This window comes from Pteropus medius, unplaced genomic scaffold, assembly GCF_902729225.1.
Source record: "Pteropus medius unplaced genomic scaffold, Ma_sr-lr_union100, whole genome shotgun sequence".
NCBI classification, from domain to species: Eukaryota; Metazoa; Chordata; class Mammalia; order Chiroptera; family Pteropodidae; genus Pteropus; species Pteropus medius.
In genome coordinates, this window is record NW_024352786.1 from 2,890,383 (window position 1) to 2,915,222 (window position 24,840).

The following is a 24,840-nucleotide window of genomic DNA, read 5'->3' on the forward strand; positions in this document are numbered from 1 at the left end:
TAGAACATTAAAATAAATCTGCCTACTATTTTTAGCCAGTGTTTGCCTTCAAACAATGAAAAAGATTCAGTGAGTTTTTACATCAGAAGGCAGAGTGAATTTTGAACACAAATTCTTCCAAACCCTGACAAATATGACAACATTGGCGTAGCTGTATTTAAAGTGACTCCTACTGAAGCTGATTTCCATGTGTAGTATTATATAATTCTCAGTGACGAAATTCATAAAAAGGGATAAAATCTTACCTCTTTCATATTATATTCATTGATTTTATTGTTATTATTTTTCAAATTTTGAATTTATAAAATTTTGTTTTTTAAGTCTTGATTTAAGTAAGAGTCATGAGTATTGAGTGAATGATGTCAATTTTTCCTAAAGAGTATGAAAAAGATACCATCTGGACCTAAGGTATTTCTGTCATTTAGAAGGATGATACTAAGTAAGCAAAACAACAACAAATCTACTAAAAAAGAAAAAAAGAAAGAAAAGAAAACAAACAAAACAGCTGATTGGCTCAGTTTTTTTCCTTAAACGTCTTAGCAAATTATACTGACTTTCTCTAACATCTGTGAAGGCCAGGAGTTGTTTTTCAAATGTATTTTGTTAGTGGCTGACTACATTGAATCTGAGGGCCAGACTTCACATTTGCAATCCACAGCTGAATATGGTTCCATAGATCTAGAACATTCATTAATGCTAGTCCCATATTCATTTGTAAATTTGAGAAGACAATCTTTGCTTTAAAGTATTAGGTTTCTTTTCTTGACACCTTAATGAACATTTAAGAACATTATATTCAATGATTAGATACTAAATAATAATACATTAACTTATCTAAAGCATGCACACCAACTTGATAGACTTTATTAAGCTATTTGTGTCAACTCTGTAATGACCACTTACTATTTCAGCATTCTATTTTGAATTTAACTCTTTGAATTTGTTACATACATTAAAATGATTGTGTCTGCACAATCGAATATGTTTGTCTGTATGTGCCTGTTCATTGGTGAAATATGAAGAAATTCAGCTTCAAGACGTGGTAGGGTTGTTTAGACTTGTGACACTTTGTAACAATTAAATATTTCTGGCTTTGGGTCCAAATAAAGAGGAGAATTGGAAAATTTAATGTCTTGTCAGTAATAGACCATAATTTGCTCTTGAATAATTGCTTTTATATCTTGTTCTTCAAAAAATAATAGTCGGTTCTATATCGATGAAGTCATAACAATCTGGTAAAGTGTTACGGGTAATTATTTTAGCTGGATAGCTTTAAAAATCCAATGAAATACTTTAAAGGGGAAGTTTGTGCTGTACATCCACATTCTCAGAAGGATTCTGCTCTCTTGAGCAGGACTGATAGTATCTCTAATTCAAGGAAAGATGATTTATAAGCACTGAAATCTGGGAGATAAATTCTAACTTAATGATATACCTTATTTTGTTATGGCTCTCAAAAATGTGTCAGTATATTTTTTCTTGTAGTAAAACACATGCTTCTGTAGAACTATTAGCTCATTCCTTTCTGGGAGTACTTCTGAAATAGCTAAGCAGAGAATAAGAAAGCTGTCTCTGTGGAAAGGTGTGTTTTATACTCTTGTTTGCTTAGTTATCAAAGAATAAATTTAAAGCCCATTTTATTTTTTGAGAGAGGCAAATATCCTAATAGTATTTTTGTTATATTTATGTGCTATCTTTCTCAATTAAAGTGTAGCTGCCTAAACATTGCCCTTTTGTTTCTGGAGCATATGTAGGACAGGACGGACATACGTCAAGAGAATTGGGGCCTGTGCCGGCACCATGGTGGCCTCACACTACTCTTTTCACTTCAAGAAACAGATTTAAGAACACTCATCCACGGAAGTGTAGGGTGAGCTTATGAAACTTGAAGTTGTGGAGGCAGATTTAGAATTCCTGCGAGAGCATTCATTGAAGCTTGGGTCTCTTGGAGTCGCTCTCTTCTTTCGACTAGATTTGGCGTTGTCGGAGTCACTGGGCTCAAACACCACTGTCATGGACTCCATTCTGGTCACAGTGTACAGGCTGCTCTGCCGAGTTGGACGAAACCTGGTGGTCTTGAGCTCCAGCTCATCATAGCTAGAAACTTCAATGAAAGGACACCAGCGAAATGCTCTCTTGAAGCCAGCTCGAAATCTGAGGAGAGGCAGGCCACAGGAAGAAAAACTCATATTTTCAAGAGGAAATTTCTTTCAAGTGCCACAGAAAGCCCTATTTATTTAAGGCACTAAAACCAACTCGGGTTTTGAATTTGATTTTCTAATCAAACTCTTAGAATTTATGCCACAGTATTATTACTGGTCTTTTAAGTTCATGTTTGAATTGAATCTTAATTTCCCATCAAATAGGAAAAGCACAGCATTGGGTAATCAATATGCCAAAGAAACAGTGTACATTTCTCCAATAATTTCACGCATTTGCATAAGTGTAATTGAATTAGGCTTGCTGCTTAAAATACTTAAAAATTACATATTTCAAATCAGCTTCTTTCAGATATAATTACATATTTATAAATTAAAGTCTTATTTAATGTTAGAATTAATTGTTAATCTTTCTGGTTTTTACGTAAGCAAATATGAAAATGCAAAATTCTTGGCGTTGTAAACCATGAAATGAAATTGATTTAAAAACAGATGTACAGCTTGTGGGGTGGCTGAATTGACACATGGCTTATGTAATTAATGAAAAACAAGTAAGAATTAAATATTTATCAAACTTAAGGCACAATGCGGTGGAGGCCTGACTGGGAAGAGTTTACGATTCAGCTCCTGCAGTTATTTACATGAAGTTCCACTTCTACGTGTACTCAGAGTAGCTCAAAACTCGTTCATTTATCAACCCTATGAAATTTAACCCTACCTTTCCATGAGCCAACCTTACAACTAGGGTGTTTTCAGTCTGGAAACCACATTTTAGATTTTCTTATTAGTCTTAAAATTAAATGTAACTAGTCCTTTAAAAAAAAAACCAAACACTTCACTTTACGAATAACTTTTCCTTGACCACTTCAATTTCTTCACATCCAGTTGCCAGGGAGGCTGCGCCCTCTCTTACTAACCTCGTTATGCAGGAAGGCAGCTTATAATTCCCCTTGTCCTCATGTTGCTTCTGTCACCCTCACAGCAACAACTTCTATTTCGAAGTCTACTTACAAAACATCTTTTTTAATGGAGCACACTCTCATATGCCATCATCTGTGCATTTCTGTGAAGTGTCTTCATTTCTCTGAGGACATGAGCACATTTTTAACTCACTTCCTTCAATCATGAGCACATTTCTTTTTTTTTGACAGATAAAATTGTGAAGGTTTTGGAGGGAGAATTTGACCCATTAAAAAAATTGCCCAGTTAGAAACTCTTAAGAACATTGCCTTAAGGATGTAATTGTTAAAATGGGGTATTTCATAACGTATGGGGGAATCTAGAAAAATAGACAACTGTGCTTTTCTCAGTGAATTTTTCAATTTTCCCTTCCTTTTGCATTTTAAATGTGCACTAGAAAACTGGAACAACATTATATGCTTCCAGCGAAGCCAGGAGTGACAAGAAGCTTGCATTTGCTAATTTTGTTTTTACCTCTTATTCAGACAGCAGTAAATGATGGGATTGTACATGGTCGAACTCATTGCCAGCCAAAAGCTAGCCAGGTAGACTTGCTGGATGTATTTCCACCTATTTAGTTGTTGATAGATTGCAGTGAGAATGAAGTAAATATGATAGGGGAGCCAGCAGATGGCAAATGTCACCACAACAATAATCATCATTTTTACGACCTAGAAGAAAAGAAGGAAAAGGTCATTTTTGGAAAGTTTAAAAGTCATTAAATACATTAGTTGCAATAGCTTACTGCAAATCATATTTTCCTGCCATACAGTTAAATATATGGCATTCGTAAGGAACAGTCGATATAATTTTTAAAATGATGAGGTAATAAAGTGACAGTTGCCTAAGGTAAATCTCAAGAAAGCATACCTGTGTCACCATTCCATCTTTATCTAACCCATGTTAATGTGTGGCACTGACTCAAACAATTAAAGCAATATTTTAATTGGCCTGAAGAAAATAAGTGCTTATTAAAATCCAAAGAGCCTGGGGGAGAAAGAAGCAGGAGTTAAGATTTGGCTGTGCTCACCTGCAGTGTTAAACAGCAGAGACATTGTATCTAGAGAAACTGTTGAGTCACTTTGAGGGTGTAAGGGCTGGCTGGTTCCTCATCATTTATTATAATCTGACTATAGCATAAGACTATTCAGATTTCTTTACTCTAATACCATGCTCACTGGGCAATCTTCTGAATATTAACTTGATTTCTCTTATAAACTCATATTGAGAAAAGTTTCTCTGGATAGTGATTATGATGTTCACATTACTCTGAGAAAACATCACTAACTTTAAATTCGTAAATAAGCAATCAGTTTACACAGCCGGTTTTTACATTAGCTCCTATGAGTTTGGTAAGCCTCTGTTTCCACACTTTTGAACCAAAATATTCTAGAAACCCTAGCCAAAGTAGAATGCCAACCTCTATTTCTCCTCCACTAGGCCTTGAATTCCTAAAAGGCAGAAAGAATGTCATAAACATGTTCATATTCCCAACAGCTAGCATAGTCCCTATATAGTTGGAGGTAGATAATTAGATATAGAATAAATGAATAATGAATGACAGTATACAATTTGTAACAGGAAGTTGAATGGGAGAATGCTTTATGTGTCTCTAAATGAATTAAAATATGTTCCATTGTTGGTGTCTATGAGAAAGATGGACTTGAAGTTATTGAACACTAACCAGCTTGGCTTTGTGTGTAAAAGGAAATAATAATATCCTATGATTACCTCATTTAATATTTCTCATTATCAATCTGTCTACTAAATTTGTTCATACTTTTCTTGGGAGTTTAGAAATAGTAGAACACTTAGAATAACATATCAGAACACAAATCAGAGAGTCTCTACATAAATGGCCTGTGTGGCACCTTAGACTTATGAAAACACATTATTTATGTGTTTACTCCACTTGTCATTTGACTGCAAGCTGGAGACAGATGAAAGTTGGCAAGGTTTAAGATCATAGAGACATGATTCTAGAAATAGACAAAGCATGAAATGGATTAATGTGGAAGGCAAAGTTATCCTCAGGGCCTAATCACTGTACCATCCAGGTGACTAATACTGAACTGATAGAAATTGGCCACCAGAGCTGAAAATCCAGGTCATAGCTCATAGAATGTCATCATTGGCCACACCATGGAAAGTCTTTTGATTTTCTTAGGACTCTGTAAATTGCGTTTTTTTTCCTAAACAATTGTATTTAGATTTCTGCATTTTATCTCTATTTCTTATTCATATATGTTGGTGGAATATAAGCCATATTTTATTATAATTTGTATGTATATGGTGTTTTATATATTTAACAATTTAATTAGTTTTCAATTGCATTTTAGGAAACTGAGGCAAAGACCAAAAGATTTGACGACTATGATTTATGGAACAAAGTTAGAGCCTTGAAATCTCAGATTCTTACATCTGTTTTTCTGCTTACAGTTAATAGCATTCATTGAATATCTATGGCATCTAGAAAACAGTATAGAGAATAGTAATGAATAGAGGATCAATTCCTTATTCTGAATAATTTTACAATACAATAAAAAATGTTTTACAAAAAGTGCATAGAAATGTGGTGAATATAAATATGTGTAAATACAATTGAAAATAAAATTTATGAGAACTTACTAGTTTATTATAATGACGAATGACTCAATGCATGATAACTGTAGGCCCAGCCAGATAGACTGAATGAAATGAATTCTGTTCACTTTTTTCTTCTTGAATATGTGAACATCATTCTATTCCTTGAACACCGAAGGCAAGCTCCTGTCCCCCTTGTTCTTACTGGCTCCTCCCTCTAGAACACTCTTCCCACAGTTATTCCCACTGGCTAACACCTTCATCGCCTTCAAGCCTTTGCACAATTCTCGTTTTTTCTATGAATCCTGTTCTGACCAACATATTTAAAATTACAATCTGTCTTTCTAGCCCTCCCCAAACCCCTTAGCTTGCTTTTTAGTTTCAGTTTATTTGTTATGTTTGTTCTTTACTTTGCGTCTCCTTATGCTCAAATATAAAAGAGCAAGAATTTTCTGCTTATTTTGTTTACTGATATATTTCAGCCTATAGACTAGACTTCATACATAATAGGTACTCAAATTTCCTTAAATAAATAAAAGTGAATACAAAAAGAAAGAAATGAAAAGATGTCCATGGTTTTACTCTGTCATTATTTGCTGGTCTCATTTGTCCACCAAGTTTAAAATAGGCACAGAGATATAAAATGAGCCTGGTATTTACTGCGATTTCCATTTTTTAGGCAAACAAATTCAGGTAAAGAGTATGAGTGCACAAACAGTATAACCAGTATGTTATTTGGGGTGCATGAAAGCATAAGCATTAAATTTCATTATCAAATTGCTCTTGTTAAGAGAACAGAAAAAGTATCTATAACAATGTAAACAAGGTGCAGGCTACTATGTGAAATACAATATTAGCAAATGTACCTAAATCTTATTTGAATATTTTTATACAGACTGACCATAAACTCTCCATGCATGAACTTGTTTTCCAATGATAGCTGAAGAGCTGCAACAGCTATCTGAGTCTTTTAAAGTAATTTACAACCATCAATGTGGGAAAATGCCCAGAATGTGGGGAAAATCAAATGAATGTACAGAAGTCACTAAATTAAAATGCATCAAAACAGAGGTATCAAATAACTTATTATTCACATATATACAGGCTTATGAACCTTGTTGCAAAACATTTAGTAACTTATTTGAAGACTTTCAGAAAAAAATCTAAAAGACCCTGAAAGAAAGATCTTCTATAGATATGTGTTGTAGTCAAGCATGTTTCTGTTTCCTTTAGTCCAGATATGGGCGCATGCATTTTTCATCTTGTGTCTTCAGAACTTAGCATAGTTCTTGACAAATTTAATAAATACTGGTTGACTGTGGATATCTGATTTTCCCATCCATTTTACAGTTTAAATGCAAGAATCATTATTTATCTCTGTCTTACCATTGTTTTGCTCTATCATGCACATAATAAAAATTCAAAAATATTATTTAAGTGAATAAAACAAAAATGCTTTAGAATATTTTATACATTATTATTGCCCTTGGCATTTGTATTTAGCAGGATGTTTGGAAAGAATAGTTATTTGAGACTTTGATGGTACAGCCTTGGGAAAAAAGTACAATTGACTTACTTAGATTAAAATTATTCTATAATAATGATTTTTTTCTAAAGAAATCAAAGTTTTAGAGTCTAGAGATACAGTGCTGAATTAAAAAAGAGAATGTTATCTGTTTTTACATCACATCCTATTATAGAGACAGTATTAAATAATAAATACACAAATATATAAGTAATTACAAATATGATAAATTCTATAGAGAAAAAATCATATCTAGATATTTAGAATACAATGAAAGGTCTCTTTGAGGAAGCAACATTAAAGCTGAAACCTGGAGAATATACAGGCAGAAGAATGAAGGACACATCAATTGTAGGCCCTGATAATAGTGTGAGTGAAGGCTAAAAAGTGGGAGAAAGTTAATGTGTTCAAGCAACTGAGTGCAAGTGTCACTGGAACACAGAGTAAGAATGGCAAAGTTGCCCAGTTATATTGGCAGAGTAGTTGGTAGCATGGTTCTGTAGGAACTTGTAGTTTATTTTTGGAGTTTGCAATTTCATTCATTTATTTTCTTAAATATATTGATAAACCATTAAGAAATTATAAGCAGATTGCATGAGTTGATTCACATGTTGGATTTTGAGTGGATAATGAATTCGAGAACAAGTATAGATCTGGAGAAACCAGGGGAGAGGTTTGTTTCAGTGAGCCTGTTGATCAGTGATAGCATCTTAGAGTATGTCAATGGAGACGGAGAGAATTAGAAAGATGAGAAATATATTTAAGGAGGAGAATCATTAGAATTTAGTGATGGATCAAACAAGGATGAGAGAGAAAGTGAGGTTTTAAAAATGACTTTTCAGAATTCAATATCCAGGTGAATGGAAGTACCATTTACTGATATTTGGATGACTATAGGAAGAATATGCTTTTATGGATATGAAGACCTAAGCTCAGTGTCGAGTTTTGTATATTATAACTTTAAAATACCTGAGAAATACCAAAGCAAGTATGCAGCTGATTATAAAAACTTAGAGCTCATAGAGGAAGTATTAATTTGGAATATACATTTCAGAGTCAGTGATCTATAGATGTAATTTAATGTCATAGGATAAATGAAATTACTTAGAGAATGAAGAGTGAGAAGTGGTCCAAAACAAGCCCAGGTAACTCAGACATTTTGAAGTTAGATAGAGGCAAAGAGTTGGAAAGGATATGAGGAGAAAGCAATCAAAGATTTGGTAAGAAATTGACTAGAATGTGGTCAGAAAAGTTAAGAGAAGCATTTTTGTTTTGTTTATTTTTTTCTCCTCCTTTAAGAGGGAGGATTGCCTATCCTGTAGAATGATGCTCCAAGTTTTAGCAACATAAAAAATTATAGTTTCCTTAAAGACAAGCAGTGAACTGAATGAGAGCCGTTCTAGTGGAGTTGTGAAGGCAAAATAGAAATTAACAGGGTTAAAGGTGACTGGGATGTGGCGAAAGCATTATAAACAACTCTTTTGGTTGTTTCTGTTGGCTATGGTGCGGGATATAGGTTATAAGCTGGGGAGGTGGGGTGGGGATGGGAGATCAAAAGATAATTTTCTAAAATTAGACATACTAGAAGATGCATGAATGCCATTGAAAAAGACCTATAGGTCATCAAGCACAACTAAATGCTCAAGTTTTCTGAGAGTGTATGAGCAAATGGAAGCCACAAACTTTTGAGATATGAGACATTTCCTTATTGTAACAGAAGGAAAAAATGTAGATGGTATATACAGGTGGTTTGTGGGTTATTTGGTGGGAAATCTAGAGTAATTTCATTTGGTGGCTCCTATTTCTTAATGACCAGTGCTTAGTGTGCCTAGGAAAGTAGCTAGCACATAGCAAATGCTCAGTAAATATTATGTACGAAGCAATGTCATAAGCTGAATTGATGAGGAATGGGTTGAATGATCAGAAAACAATGTATATTTTAAAGATATACACACATATATAGATCTATATCTATATAATCATATACATATATCTACATATATAAAAATATATATAAATATAAATATATGTATATAAAATTCACACAATTAATAAAGGCTAAGATGTCCTGTGATCTGCCATCTGCAAGTTGGAGACCAAGGAAAGATGGCGGAGAAAATAGATGTCCCAATTCAAGCAGTCAGTCAGGGAACAAGTGCAACCTTCATCTGCTTTTTTGTTCTATTAAGGTTCAGATCGGATGATGCTCACCTACACTGGGGAGGGTCATCTGCTTTACTTAGTCCACCGATACCAGTGCTAATATCTTCCAGAAACCCCCTCACAGACACATCCAGAAATAATGTGTAACCAGCTATCTGGGCATCCCATGGCCAGGTCAACTTGACACATAAAATTAACTATTACAATTGCATAGTCTTCATTATGCTATTGATTTTTTTTTTTTTTGATATGCTGCTAACAGAGAAAGATAGGTACACGTCTGTATAATTTATTGTGTTCTATCTCCATGGTGGCTACAGAAACTACTTCTATACACAAAGTTATTTTTGAAAAGTGTGATATTATGTCAATGTAGATTTATTTATACCCTAAGGCAAGTGTAAGTTTAAATATATATTCTAGAATCATGTGTTTTCTTCCCTTAATAGCTGCTATGGTAAAAAAAAGAAATTACTTTTTATTGTAAGAAATAACTCAGAAAGTGATAACATTTAGATATATTTAGTTTTATAAGACTGGAAAAGAGAAAAATAAATAACATCTCACAAAGTAAAAGTAAGGGGCAAAAGTAAGTTGCCTCCTAAGGCAGTAGGGAAACTAAAACTTGTTTGGGACCTGTTATGAACAAGGTACTGTGCCAAATGCATTGTCATTTTAATGAATGCAATTTGTACAATTTAATTCATATACAATTATTATAATTTAATTAATGCAATTTGTGTAAATTAATGCAATTTGGAGGTGCCGAGAGAAATCTGTTTCAATTACAGCTAGAAGTCTAGTAGGTACATATTTCTTTTCTACTAGAGAGTGATGTCAAGATGTAGAAGAGGCTGATTCTGGAGATTAAGATAAATAAAACATTCTGTAGGAGTAAATTCTTGGTTATTCAAGTATCTCTAACCTAGACCATTCCTCTAACTTTCACTACTTTTTCATTCATGATCGTTAGGTGTTTTGTATATTTGTTTGTATTTTGATATATTCCTTTATTTCTTAATGGTGATATCTATTTCGACAATTGGAGTTTTATATTTTAAAAATTATTTATTTAAGTCACATGAGCTTCAGGCTACAATTAAGTGATCTTATGTTTTGACTTTAGTTTACAAAGTAAGCTCTAGGTACTCTGCTTCTTTGTCTTGTTTCTAGCATTTGGTTTCCCTAAGGTTTGTTTCATTTTATTTTTTTTCGACTCCAGTCTCTGTTCATCCTTGCCTGTAAAGATAAACTGAAAGTGTTCTTTTCAGTGCTGCAAAGCTGCACATCATAAAGGGAAAGCAGTCTACTCTCCTGTTAGCCAGCTATGTTTCCCCAGAGGGTGGGAGAAGGGCGGTCTGCCCGATATGTACTTGGTGAAAGTATTAATACCCTAATAGTCTCTGGAATAAGGAGAGGAGTAAAACCCTGAGCCTTTCTCTCCTGACTATAACACCCTTTGGGCTTCACACACCCCTCTGAGCTCTGTCCACTCTCTTTTTACAGCTGCTGCTTTACTCTGGAGAATTAGTCAAGTGGCAGAGAAGAAAGCGAAACTTCAGAAGAACCCTTTCAGGCCATCATCTTCCCAAAGACAGATGATCTATCCAAATGTCTCAAAGACATCTCAAAGCTATTATTTCTGTGAAAAATCTACTTTACTAAGCGGCACCACCACCAATACAGTATCTGAAGCTAGATATTTATCTCTTCCCATTCCCTCATTTGCATTGCACAGCAGTGTCTTGCAGTGTCCAGAGCTCTAAACTCAGAGAATTTTGTTTAAATCTAGGCCTTGTTTGTAAATAGTTATGTAACCTTGGGAAAATTACTTAAATTTTCTGAACATCGATAGTCTGAGGAGTAAAGAAGCCATGAGAGCACTCATTATGCAGGGGATTATGAGGATTAAGAGGATTAAACAGGAATGTGAAAGCCAGGCTCATATATACTCAGGGTGGGCTGAGATATTCATTTTTACTTCATTCCAAAGATCTGACTCATTTGTAAGCATATTTTAAATTATTGGTATCAGGACCTAGAGTGATTATAAATATGCCTTTATAAAGGAAAAAGAAAGCTACGGTGATGCACTGGGGACAAAGAATACAATGAAGATTGTGTATGGGAAAGCCAAAAATTTCTGTCAAATTTTGTGACAGAGGGTGTGAAAAAAACAGGAGTTTTAAAAACAGCTCTTTTATTACAGTCTCAGTCCCTGCTATCCGTTTGTGTGTGTGTGTGTGTGTGTGTGACAGAGAGAGAGAGAGAGAGAGAGAGAGATTGTGAATGATAGAGATAGAGATAGAAGGATAGAAAGTGGGAAGTGGAGTCAAACCCATGTTTCCCATTACATCTTAAAAAATAACGAGCCTAATTATTTTATAGTCACAATGGCTTTGTCACTTCCCCAACATAGCATATTTCTGTAAAATAACAGAATAATAAGTATTCCTTGAAAAGCTTTCTTATGGAAAAAACTATTAAGGTGGTTACCAGAGGAAGAAAAAATAATAAATGTTCTGTTCTTGATATTTTAGTTTTACAACTAGAAAGTTAACTATGTGAAGTTTATTTAATAAAAAATTAATTGAACAGCAGAAAGACCATAAATGTTTTTAAAAATTACAAAATACTTAGACTCTAATGGCCATTTAATTGTTAACTGTAATATGTAGAGCAGAAAATTAATCCAATGCATATAATCTCAGTATCTTTTTCTATTAGTATTTAAGATCTCAATTTGTTTGTGAAGTTCATCTGAGAAATAAAGAAAATAACCTGTCTATATATTTACTCCTTTAGATGCATGAGTAAGTTCTGAGAAATTCCAGAAATATATTTTAAAACATCAGATTTAAGTCCTCCCATAACATGTCAGGAAAATTGGAGGTGTTCCAGAAAATTAAATTTTATGGATTCAGTTCAATCAGTAATGCCAGAAATTAATGACTTGTGCTTGAGGAAGCTCCTAGACAGGGTATCGGAAAATATTGAATTATAAATGAAACATTAGTGTATATTTCTGGGTCACTGTGCAGCACAAAGAAAAATGACAGGGCATATTACAAAGATCTTTCTAATATCAAAAATATCAGTGTATTATATAGATTGTATACAATATATACAAGTATATATACAGAGCATATTCTTTTGTATATAGTATATACAGAGTAGTTTGCATATGTATACACATATATATAGAAACATACATATGTGTATATGTAGGTATTTATAGGTATATGTGTTTTATATATGTAAAAAAGCACTGACATTAGAGCTCACTGTACAGTCTTTCCTAGTAAAAATCTACAGTCTGGTAGTGAAATGTTCTAGGAGATGCCTCGTGAAATCTTATGGCTAGAAGATAGACTGGTGTGATTTTGATAGAGAGCTGGCTTGTACTCTCAGACAAGTGAATGGAACAGAGTCTTCTAGTTCTTCATGAAAACTTGTTTTAAAATAAAACTGTCTTGTTCAAGCCGGATTAACTGTGGCATATAAGCTTTTGGCCACCAATGATCAGTTTTCAATTTTCAGTGAAGCCCTGTGTATGAAGGGAATTGTTATCTCTTACTTGATCTGCTTTTTAATCAGTATGGGTAGCATTTGAAGGACCTGTTGTTTTTTCTAATTAACATTGGAGTTCTTATTTCCTTTGGTGTGCAACTACTATTCTGTTCATTATTTTCAGTTCTTTTTTAAAAATATATTTATTTATTTTTAAATTAGAGTTAACATTAATATTATTTTATATTAGTTTCAGGTGTACAGCATAGTGGTTAGGCATTTATATAATTTACAAAGCGATCTCACTGATAAGTTTAGCATCCTCCTGGTACCACATATAGTTTATTTTCAGTTCTTTTAGGATGCTCTTTTTCTTTACAGATTTACTATGTGAAGCATGTTTGTGTTTCTTTAAGGTATCAGTGACAATCATTCTTATCTGGGCTTAGGTAGCTGTGGCAAAAGGATTTAGAAATTTCTATTTCCGAGATTTGTAAAATGCTGCCAGAACATGTTGACGAATGATGAAATAACAAAGCAGAAATAATCTGAGGATAAGACCTGAGAATCAAAAGGTAAGAGGTATTCACAATGTATTATTTCACCAGTTCTAAATATTTCCAAATAAAAACAGATTAAAGAGAGTTTGGGGAGGAATACAAATGATTTGAAAAATCCATAAATTTGGAAATACACTGAATAAAACATATAGAAGTACAGACACACATAGTCCTTTTGTGATCGACTACCTAAGCAAAGTAATAGAGGAAAATCTCCCTGAAAAATTTTCAGAAATGAAATAAAAATGAAAACAGGGGCAGAAAGACATCTGAAAAGACTTAGAGCTAGTCATTAGAATCACGTACACAAAGGGTTTGTGCAACATGGTCTGACAGAAAACAACAACATTATTTTTCTATTTCTAAGCTCTCCTGACTTGAAAAGAGAGTGAAATTGTTTATACGAAAAATATTTTGTTCACTGAGATGAGTAATAGATGTAGATGGGGATTTGCAAGTTTAGAATTACTTAAATGATAAAAACAGTGCTACAGTTTGAATTGTATGAACAGTGCTAAATTTGTCTTGAAAAATTGTGGGTGAATGGTCTTTCTGGAGGAGAACAATGAATCAAGAAGGTGCTGCAAGAAGGACAGGTAGAGGAGATGAAGAGGGAGACACACACACTCACATGTACACACACACACACATACACACACACAATTGCCTGAGAGCTGATGTAATATGAAATACCAAAGGGGTTTTATGCTCTGAGAGGCAAATTCTCCCTTTAAACTAATCTACAAAATCCTCAGTAAAACTTACATTTTCCATTCAGGACACACAAAAAATGAAAGACTGTGGGTCATAGGCCTGGTGGGTCCATGGTCTGGCTGTGATCCAGGCTCATAGCTAGGAATAGGACCCCGGATTTAGAATGTTACATTAGTGTAGTAGGGCGCCTGAGCCTAAAATGTGTAAACATATTTCAGCTTATTGTATCACTTTTGTGTGGCTGAATGCCACTATTGTACTCTGATATATGTGGAGCTGCGTGATCCCCTGGGGAGCAGAAAGGGAGCAGAAGAAGAGCAGAAGCAGAAACCTGCTCCCCGCAATAGAACTGCACTTCCTGCAATAGAATTGCACTCCCCACAATAAAGTTGGTTGCCTGTTGTTTCATATCGGCCTCTTGTGCATTCTTCCAACTGGGCGTCTCACCACCGAAACCGTCCCTTCTTGATCATCTCGGTGCTGGCACTGTGATATACATGAAGTTATTTAAAATCTGGATCACATAAATAATGGCAAATGAAAACAGTAGATTGCTGGGGACTGGCTATTTTAAAAAACAGAGGAGTAAGAATGAACCACTTATAGGTACTTTGCTGGATGTCATGCTAGGCACTTTAAGAGACTGTACATTGTCCCTTGTTGCAAAGATTATATAAAGATGGAAAGGAAGTCTATGGCCATGCTATCCTGAACAAGCCCGATCCCGGCTGATCTCAGAAGCTAAGCAGGGTCAGGCCTGGTTAGTATTTGGATATTTGGATAGGAGATTACCTAGGAAGACCAGGTGCTGTAGGCATTAAAAAAAAAAAGAAAAAAGAAAAAAAAAGATGGAAAGGCGAAATAAGTTTAAAAGGAACTGTTTTCTCTAAGATGGGAATAAAGAAAGAGGAGTAGGGGAGAAAGTGGAAATGAAAAGGTCTCAAAAGCAAACTGCCATCTAGGGAGGAGGAAAAGGAGTGAAATGTTCTAGTCAAACAAACAGAAATAGTTTCTTCAGTTTTCTTTCAGCTGAAGGATAAGCCTGTTAAAATGAAGTGGAGGGAAGCGCTATCCTAGTTCCTCACTTGGTAGCACTCACACTTGCTGAGGAAGGTATATCTTCCTAACAGAGCAAAAATCCTCCTTGGTGGCAGGACACTACCAGAATCCATGAAATGATTTAATAGAGGTATCCATTTCTAAAAATCTTAAATAATGTCTTTGATATAGACTGAATTGTGTCCCCCTAAAATTTGTTTGTTAAAGTCCTAACTCCCAAGTACTGCAGAATGTGACTGTATCTGGAAGTAGCTCCTTTAAAGAGCTGATTGTTACAATGAGGTCATATGAGTGGGCCTTAATTTAATGACTGGAGGCCTAAAAAGAAGAGGAGATTAGGCTGCAGCAAAACACGGAGAAGACCACAGGAAGACACTGGAAGAAGAAAGCCATCTACAATATAAATTAGAGAGAGAGACCTTGTAGAAACCAACTCTGCCACTACCTTGATATAGCCTCCAGAACTGTGGGAAGATAATTTCTGTTTTTAAGCCACTTAGTCTGTGGTACTTTGTTATGGCATCTCTAACAAACTAATAGACTCTTCTTTCTTCCTTCCCTCCACCCCTATAACCCCATCCACTTCTTAATCATATGTGGTGGATATCATGAAACATAACTGACATTTCTATTCTGTTACTGAACCTCGGTTGATCCACGGAGAGCCATATACTTACACATGTGCAATTTACATAGCTGCTCCTGTGGCTGAAATGGCTAATTTATTCTGGTATCTTGTACTGGTTATTTCCAGCACAGAGAGCCTTGACTATGTCAATCCCTGTGTCTTAGCTGTCAACCAAAGGGACACTAAGAGAGACAAGTCTGTTCTTCATGTATTCTCTGGGTTTTTGGAAAGGGTTTTGTTTTTAGAGGAAAGATTTATAGCAGATGTTACCAGTGAGGAGCGGGGGCAAAATGGGAAGCTTGTGGAAACATGTTAGGCTAGTAAATATGCTATGGAGATTTGCAACACTTAATCCTAAAGCACACTATGGAGTATATCAGATGTTATCCATTATTCAGTTATCGGAATCTCTGTATTAATTATTTTATTTGGCCAGGCAGTTTATATTTGATGTTAAAAAAGTTAGTCTTGCAAAATGTTAAAGTAGTTGTCTCCTCTGTAAAAGAAAGCATTTTTTTCCAGTACAGTTTAAGGTTAAGGGAATTTGGAAATTTATAATGAGTAATATATATATGATATAAACTCTTTTTACTTACTAGAATTTTTTTACTGGGATACTATAGCAAGAATTTACATAATGGGGAGAGTCATATATTTTTCTTGTGATAAGGTAGAGAAATATTTTTACTTGATGAAATAGGAAACTTTCAAGAACAGTTTAATTCATTCAGCGATAGATAAATAGACCTCGTTTTTAGTCCTGAGAATATTAATATACTCCTGAAGACATTCCCTTTGTCCAGAAGATTCAGAATTTCCTGTGTGTGTTGGGACTATGGACAGAGTACCAGGTTGGAACTCAGGAAGACCATTCCATAATTGGCTCTCCCTTTTAATGATTTTTGACCTTTAGCAAGTCACATTGTATAACTGCATATTTTCTCATGTATAAAATGAAAAAGTAGCTGATTCACAAAACCTTATTCTTTCATTCATTTATCCATTTACTATTCATCCACTCATCTATCCATCCATCCATCCACCCAGAAGGCATTATGCCAGACACTGAAGACACAATGGTGAATAAAACACATTTCTTGCTCAGTATTCTACTACAGATCTGAGAATTTTCCTGCGATAAAATGCCCCACGTTTCATATGGACATTACCAAGCATCGTTTTAATTTAACCTAATTTAAACTGCTTTATTTTTTCCTCTTCTATTTTTTTATATACTCTAATAGTAATTGAATTTATTTTTAAATGAGGTTTAATTATAAACAAGATTATTAAACAATATATCGGTTTGGACATAAGTGAATATTTTATGTATTCACACACAGCCGTAGTTAAAACTATTTAAGTTTACATTAGATACTACTCAAGCAAGCTGAAATAAGAGAATGTGGATAACATCTACAAATGGGCATTAGTCTTAGAACAGGGAAGAGACGAATTGTTTGTGGTAATTTACTTTATCAAATAAGAAGTGGAAAACATTGAAATAAATTCTGACGAGGCTTTTGTCAGCCTAAAAGCTACACTGAAACCTGGATGAAAGCTCATGAACAAAGGAAATAATACATTGAAGAACAAAGACCAATCTATTTCCAGATAAGGGAGTCCATATAGAAAGATAAGAGATCATTATAGCATTAAATAAAAAATATAACAGTGGATTATTCCATAATGAATAGATTATTCATAGATAGTTGAAGCCAGTGAGCTATATCATGAGTTATATGGACAATAGAATTTTCTTAAAATTTATATATTGAGTATACATTGGAGAAAAATTGGAAAAGTGTTAGAATGCTGATATTATAAATTATTCCTATTTTTTTTTACTTCTTTTACTGACATTATCTATAATGCTCTTTAACTGTACAAAAGGATGTAGAAAGGCAATGGATTATAATTTTTTTTAATAATCAAAAGGAAAGTTTATTAGAAAAGAGATAACACTCTACAGAGTGTGGTCTCCTCTCAGAGACAAAGAATCAGCAATGGATTATTTCTTTGACTTTAATGTTAACTTGGCATCCAAATCAGATTCTTCTATTCACTTAACACACAATTTAAAGCAAGTTACATTCTTTAATCCTTGGTTGCATCTTTAGTTAGATAAGTGCAATAATACTTCAGAATGTTAATGAGGCTACTAAATGAGATAACATATGTGTCTAACAATGCTTAGGCATATGGTCTTATTATAATTAAGCATTGAGCATCTGAAGGAAATATCTCCAGATTTTATAAAATCCTAATGACTACTCGTTTCTAAGTGAATAAAGTAGCAGAGGTCCATGGTAGCTTATTTACTATGAATTTAAAAGAAAAAAAATTATCTTTAGTTGAATCATTTTAAAAATAGCCAAGTGTTTTTTTTTAAAGCTCATTGTCTTAGGGTTTAGGTTAATTGTGTTTGCTCTATTTTTTGACCACAGATTTCCCAAAGTGGCTCATTTTGAACAAATAGGGTCTTTCAAAATAGAAACGAGAAAGTATGTAAACATGAGTCAGCACCAATCAATCACGATGCTGAATAAATAGCTACAAATGCATCTCCTTTTGACAAATGGTCAGAAGCTAAAAGACTACCCATTATTATTAAGAGGCCATATAAATATGATGCAAATTTATATGCATCATATTCTTTTTGAGAGCATAAAAAGAGCTACATGAATTGTCAGCCATTCATCTTCAAAGAATATTTTATTAACCTATTATGAACTGGTGACCTCTAGTAGAGAGGAACAATGCTATCAATAAATTTTTCTGCATTGTTTGAAAATGTTATTATAGAATTAGAAATAGTAAGTAGAAAAAATGAAAGAAATAAAAACTGGCAGTCTGGAAAAATTATTTTTCTCTGCTCCTCTCTCTTGGGCTCCAAGTAAGGAGATTAGGAAGAAAGAACATTGAGAGGTGAGCAGAGGGATTTGTTCTAATGATACCCAATAAGTGGCGAGCCTATATTCACTATAAGATGGTGTGATAGAATATTCTTATAAAATTTCTAATCAGAGTACAGAATGGATTGATATAAATCTGTGGTCATAGATTACATAAGTGTGAAAGGTTTCCTGCAGTAATAATATCAGTTGTCATCTTCATCAGCATTAGTAAGTGTTCCCTCTGCTGGAATATGCCTCCAGATGCATGAAGATCATTTTAACCTTGCTGTACTCTCCTAAAGTGAATTCATCTTCAACAAAATTGCTTTACTTTCTCACAGGCTCTTATTTCCTGTCAATAGTGTCCTAATTTTCTCAGCAATTGAGTCTTTAAATAGTTTTCATTTTCTTTCTCTCAGTGTTCATATCTAATCAGTTACCACACTCTGATGATAATTTTATATTTTTCACATCGATCTCTTGTTTTCTTCTTTAGTTTCTCTAGCTTCAACTTTCTTGCTTTTGTATCTCTAAAGTAAGATAATACCTTTCTTATTTATCCCAGAGCATTCTTGTGAGTGTAAAATAAAATAATATGTAGACTATGTGCTATAAAAGGTTATAGAATTGGGAAACTTTTCACCATAGATTCTGAGCTACTTTCAAACTCCATTATTGCTTCCTTGCTTCACCATCTAGTGTACTGCTGCTGTGCGGTATAAATGTATTATGTATATTTTATGCATAATACATTTATACAGGTAATGGACTCAGAACAACTACATATAAAAAACATGACATTGCACTATAAGTTGATATTCAAAATATTAATGTTTCCTGTGAGTTTTCTTCATTTTCTATTCCATGAGTAGTCTTATGAAACACTTGCCTAAGCATATGTCAAAGAACATATATTTTCTTTCCCTTATGGGGGCCCAGGTTAGACCACTCCCAAATATGTCATACTGACAATTTTGAATTAAAGTTGCTTGAGAAGCAGCCTGTACAAAAGTACTGTATTAACACTCCTTTGTCTCCCTGAATATAGGAAATAAGTCTCCCCCTGTGAAAGTGCCCTCCCTGCCTCTGGAGACTGAAAGAGACATCCTTATCATCAAAATTAGCAAATTTAGGGCCAAGAAGCTTGTATAAACAAACCTTGTTATTTATTTATTTATTTAACTAATTTATTACCCAATCCCAAACTTTGCTTAGATCTTCATTAATAATCACCCAAACCTAGATTTCTTTGTTCTGTCAAATCCTCATAAATTATTGTTTCTTTGTGTAAAAGATATAAAATCTGCTTGCTTTTTGGTCATTCTCTTGAGTATCAATTATATCATCTCTCATATGCATGAAACTAATTGATTTTTCTCCTGTTAATCTCTCTTGTGTCAATTTTATTGTTAGTCCAGCCATAAGAACTCAAGAGGGGAAAGGGGAAAATTTCTCCCTCCCAACATCCCCAACTAGATAGGGCTAAGGATAGGAGAAGAAGGAGGTGGAAGGGTGTCTGAGACTGGATAGAAAGAAGTGTAGGAAGCGAAGTTTTACAAATTAGAGAAAGAATAAATTTTTTTGTTGAGTGGAGGGGGCTTCATGCTGAATTGACCTTAAGTGTGGGTCTTTCCATGCCTATCCTTGCACAATCACTTGCAGACAATATAATATACCCATGTGACTGGTTACTTGTGTGGGGTCAAAAGTATGAGGGAAAACTTTTGCTCTAACCAAAATCAGCTACATAGAACCCACTAGAGTTTTTTTATGAGATTGGCCCACTAATATTTCTTACCTGAAATGCATCCTCTTTTACAGGGTTTTAAAGGTTTAAATATAATCACTGCTGTACAATGCCTGGTACACATTAGATGTTGAATAATTATTTGATGAATTTCTATCACGGAAATTTATAGTTGGAAGACAATTTAGAGGTAATCTAGTTCAATCTTCTCATTTTACAGATGAGACTGAACCCAGATAAGTTGTGATTCAAACAATATACTACTCTCTCTATCTCTCAGGCACACGAAAAGTGTTGTGCTCATTTGGCTTTACAAATCTATATTTTTTCTAAATACAAGAAACAATTTTATTTATATATGTCTATTGATATTTGACAATGGCAACATAATTATTGTGGAATTGTTTTAGTTGTGGCAGAACAATTAATCATATTAACTAAGGAGAATATGTTAAGGGGGTTTGTGTATTGTTTTATTCAGTGTGTATTAAAGTGAGATTTGGAATGTTAAAACAAGTTATTTGAACTAAAGCAAGACAAATTATATATTAAGATGATTTATAATTTTTAATAATCTAAAACAGATTTTATCTGAAGGCACATTTCTACACATCTAAAACAGATGTCTCCTCAGTTTACTGTTAGTCATTTTTTAAGAGTTAATTTTTAAGTTGATTGCTGATACTGAAAATAAATTTTAAGTTGATTATTGGTATTTTTAAGGAAATAAGTTTTCTTTAAAAATATTGTTAATTTTAGTTAGTTTAATATACAAAAGCTTTTAAACTCAGAATACATCAACAAATAATACAATAATATAATTCAACTGTAGCACTGGTAATTAAACAAATATAAAAATAAGTAAGAAATTTTTTTGTCTTATTTACTTCCCCAATCCCATCCTTGAGCTAAGTACAGAAATGATCAATAGAATATAGAGATTAAGAACACATTCTCTACAATCAGATTTTCTGGGTTCAAATCCTATTATTCAATAGACTAAGCAGCTACTTAACCTGTTTAATGACTCTTCCTTTATCTGTAAAATGAAAATAACAGTAGTGCCTTTCTCTTGTGCTTGTCAGAATTCAACTGGCTAATCTATATAAAGCACTTAAATCAAGTATCTGACATATTAATAAGCACAATCAGTGTTAGTTGTTTTATAGAGCTATCACGACATTATTCTTTTGGTTAGTGATTATAATTAGGCTTATTTTTGTCTTATGAAGAAAGAAAAATAAGTAACTGCATATTTATGAGCTTTAGGTACCAGAAACTTCAGCATATACATTATCTTGATTAACTCTCATCAAAAATTTTCAAGAAAATAAATAGTATTTTAATATTTAGCTACAAGTGGCTAGTAGCTACCACACTGGACAGTCCAGCTATGGACCATTTCCATTATTGCAGAAATTTCTATTGGATAGCACTACTTTAGAGTAAGTCAAGATGTATAATGGAATAATGAACAGGAAAATGTAATGGGTAAGAGAATGGCTAAGGGTAGCTGCCAGTTCTTTGCAGTTCAATGTAAAGGAAAGAATAGTTGTCTTGCATTCCACAGGACTAAATGGATTCCTCTTGCACAATTACCAGCTGCATGAGTTTGGGCAACTCTCACTTTTCCCAAAGCTTCGTTTTCCTAATTTGTTAAATGGAAGAAAACAATTTTCTCCAGGCCTACTTTCCCAGGATATTGCGAAGATCGTTACAGAGAATATATGCGAAAGCACCTTGTGTAATACAAATAATACTCTGACATAAAATATTATTCTGAAACCTGGTCCTTTGAATTTGCTCTCTGAAAGAACACAACCCTAAAATCTTTCATCCAGGATTCATATCCAAGTTCTGCCATTTACTGTTTTGTAAGTTTGAGACTCAGTTTCCTTTTCTGTAAAACAAGAAAAATTCACAAAGATATTGTGAAAATTACATAATATATATGTGAAAGTTATTTGCAAGATATTACACTATAAAATATAAGTCGATATTATGTTAAAAAAGATAAATGGCCAGTTTTAATAACTCTTTACTTTCTACCCACACGATGCTTTCTAATCTTCACAATACTGGCATATATATTCACAATAAATTGCCTAAAGTAATAGGTACCATTTACTGAGACCAGTTTTATGTGCTAGGCACTTTTTGAAGTACTTGACATATATTGCCTCATTTGATCTCTATACAATCACATGAGTATGTATTATTATCTTAATTTCATTTTATATGAATTGTAACCTTTCTGAGCTCCGATAGATTTTATTGTCCAAGGTATGTGCCAGAACCAGCACTTGAACTTGGCATACCTACTAACAGTCTGTTTCTAGTCACTACTTTCGATTGTCTGAATAATACAAAATAATGCCATTCGTTTATTCATTTATCAACCCATTACATATTTCCCTTACTGAAAATTTGTTGTCCAGTTCCTTGAAAGTTAATAAATGTAATCTAATTCCACAAATAATTTTAACTAGGTAAAATTATTTTTATAAATTTTGGATGTAAAAGTAAACAAGAATATCTAAGAAAATTCTGGAAAAATTAAAACAGTGTGGTGATAACGCATGAACAGTTAGATAAATTATAAGCACAGAATAGAAGTAGAGTCTCAAAAATTTTGAGAATTTAGAAGAATGTGACAATTGTGAGATTTTAGGTGTTGGAAGATGAGTTAGTTACTCAATGAATGGTGGAAGGTAAAACAATAATTGGTGGTAGGAAATACTGATCACTATAGCACTTGTTATAGATTTCATATGCTAAGCTTCATTTTCCTGCCAGAAATCTGCCATGATGCCTGAACCTGGCTCCAATATTCCCTGCACCTGTAATTGAGGAATGAGAGATATTAAAGGGTAATCCATACAGAAAACATTTCAAGTGATTCCCAAGCACTCAAGGACTGCAGATATTTTCTCCTAAATTGCTATCCTTTATCTATTAAAAAAGAAATAAACACTTCCACTTTTTAAGTACTACCGGCAAGCCATTAAGAAACATAGAAACTTTTTTTCTAGGCTTTTCAAAATGTTTCCCATCCACTGTCACACACACAGAGCAAGGAAAAGATGTAATCAAAAGGTTTAAAGCAGGTGGGAATTGCAATCAATGAAAAACACAAGTGTAGGAGCCACTGTTGATTGCAGGTTTTGTCTGGGGTTAGAAGTTAGTGAGAGGAAACAAATATCTGTTAGTTTTCTTTAAACTTCAGTGTTTTAATTAGAAATATTATTCATATTTATCACAAATCTCAGGTGTTTTTTGACTTTGTTTTGATTTAGTTCTTTTCCTTTAGGACAATGAGGCTTTTAAAGACCCAATTGGATAAATTTTCATCCTATCCTGATGGGTTAAAATATTTACATAATTTCAGAAATATAAAAAGCAGATATGCTCTAACAGTGTTCACTGATTCATTTGCTAACATACACACTTTTCTCAAAATATGTGAATGAAAATAGTTGGTAAATAATCATGAACTTGTATATAAAAGTGCTTTCAATATTTGTTGTTCTTTATTGAGGAGACAGTTTGTGACATGACAGAAGCCTATAAAGATATTTTATGGTTCTTGACTTTTGTTTCCCTAGAAAATTTACTGCTTTTTAAAATGTTGATTTTATACCTGAATGATAATATACATTTTTAAAAGAAAGTAAATATGTCAGACATGTATTTTTTAAAATGTGAAGGTACTTTAAAAGGGATATATAGCCTTATGATTAATAATACAAATAATAATGTTATTATGCCAATTATTCAGGAAAGATGCCTGGAAATAAGTGGCCATGTGTCACGGAGGCATGCAAATGAGGGAATGACATGGAGACAGGTAACTGCGCTATATTTAAACTTGTACATCTACATAATGTATTAATATTTAAAGTCTAAGTTATATGGATAATATCAAGGTTTTGTTAAATGTATCAAAGTAAGTGATGTATATAAAGATAAAGAAATAGGTAATGAGGAAAGTGTCAGAAAGAAAGTTCTAGTTCATTCACAAAGCTAGCATCTCAGCAGATTCTCAATTACTCTGAACTTTTATCACTGCTGTTATTGCACAGTGAGCTCTCAGAAAAAAATGTATATATATTGTATTACTTTATTTATGATAGCTGGATGGCTAAAGGAAGGTAACAATCAAAAATTCAGATTAATAGCATAAAATGTGATGTAAATATTAAAAGAGAGGAAAATATGTTATCAAATTCTTGATTAATCTTGTTTTCATGAATATTTTCCAAGAGTATGAGGTTTTTAAATCTGAAAAAATGAAAATAACGTTTTCTTTCCTCCACTTGGGGTTGAGCTGTTGTC

General features: G+C 33.5%; 1 protein-coding gene across 1 annotated transcript in view; it reads right to left on the minus strand.

Moving 5' to 3' along the window:
• Nucleotides 1–479: 479 nt before the first annotated feature.
• TACR3 (tachykinin receptor 3) overlaps nt 480–24,840 on the minus strand; it is a 56,546-nt gene continuing 32,185 nt past the window's right edge. The window contains exons 4-5 of the mRNA XM_039848748.1: nt 3,594–3,790; nt 480–2,154 (exon numbers count right to left, since the gene is read on the minus strand). Coding sequence (XP_039704682.1) covers nt 1,842–2,154; nt 3,594–3,790 — 510 coding nt within the window. The 3' untranslated portion in view covers nt 480–1,841. The remainder of the gene's footprint in view (nt 2,155–3,593; nt 3,791–24,840) is intronic.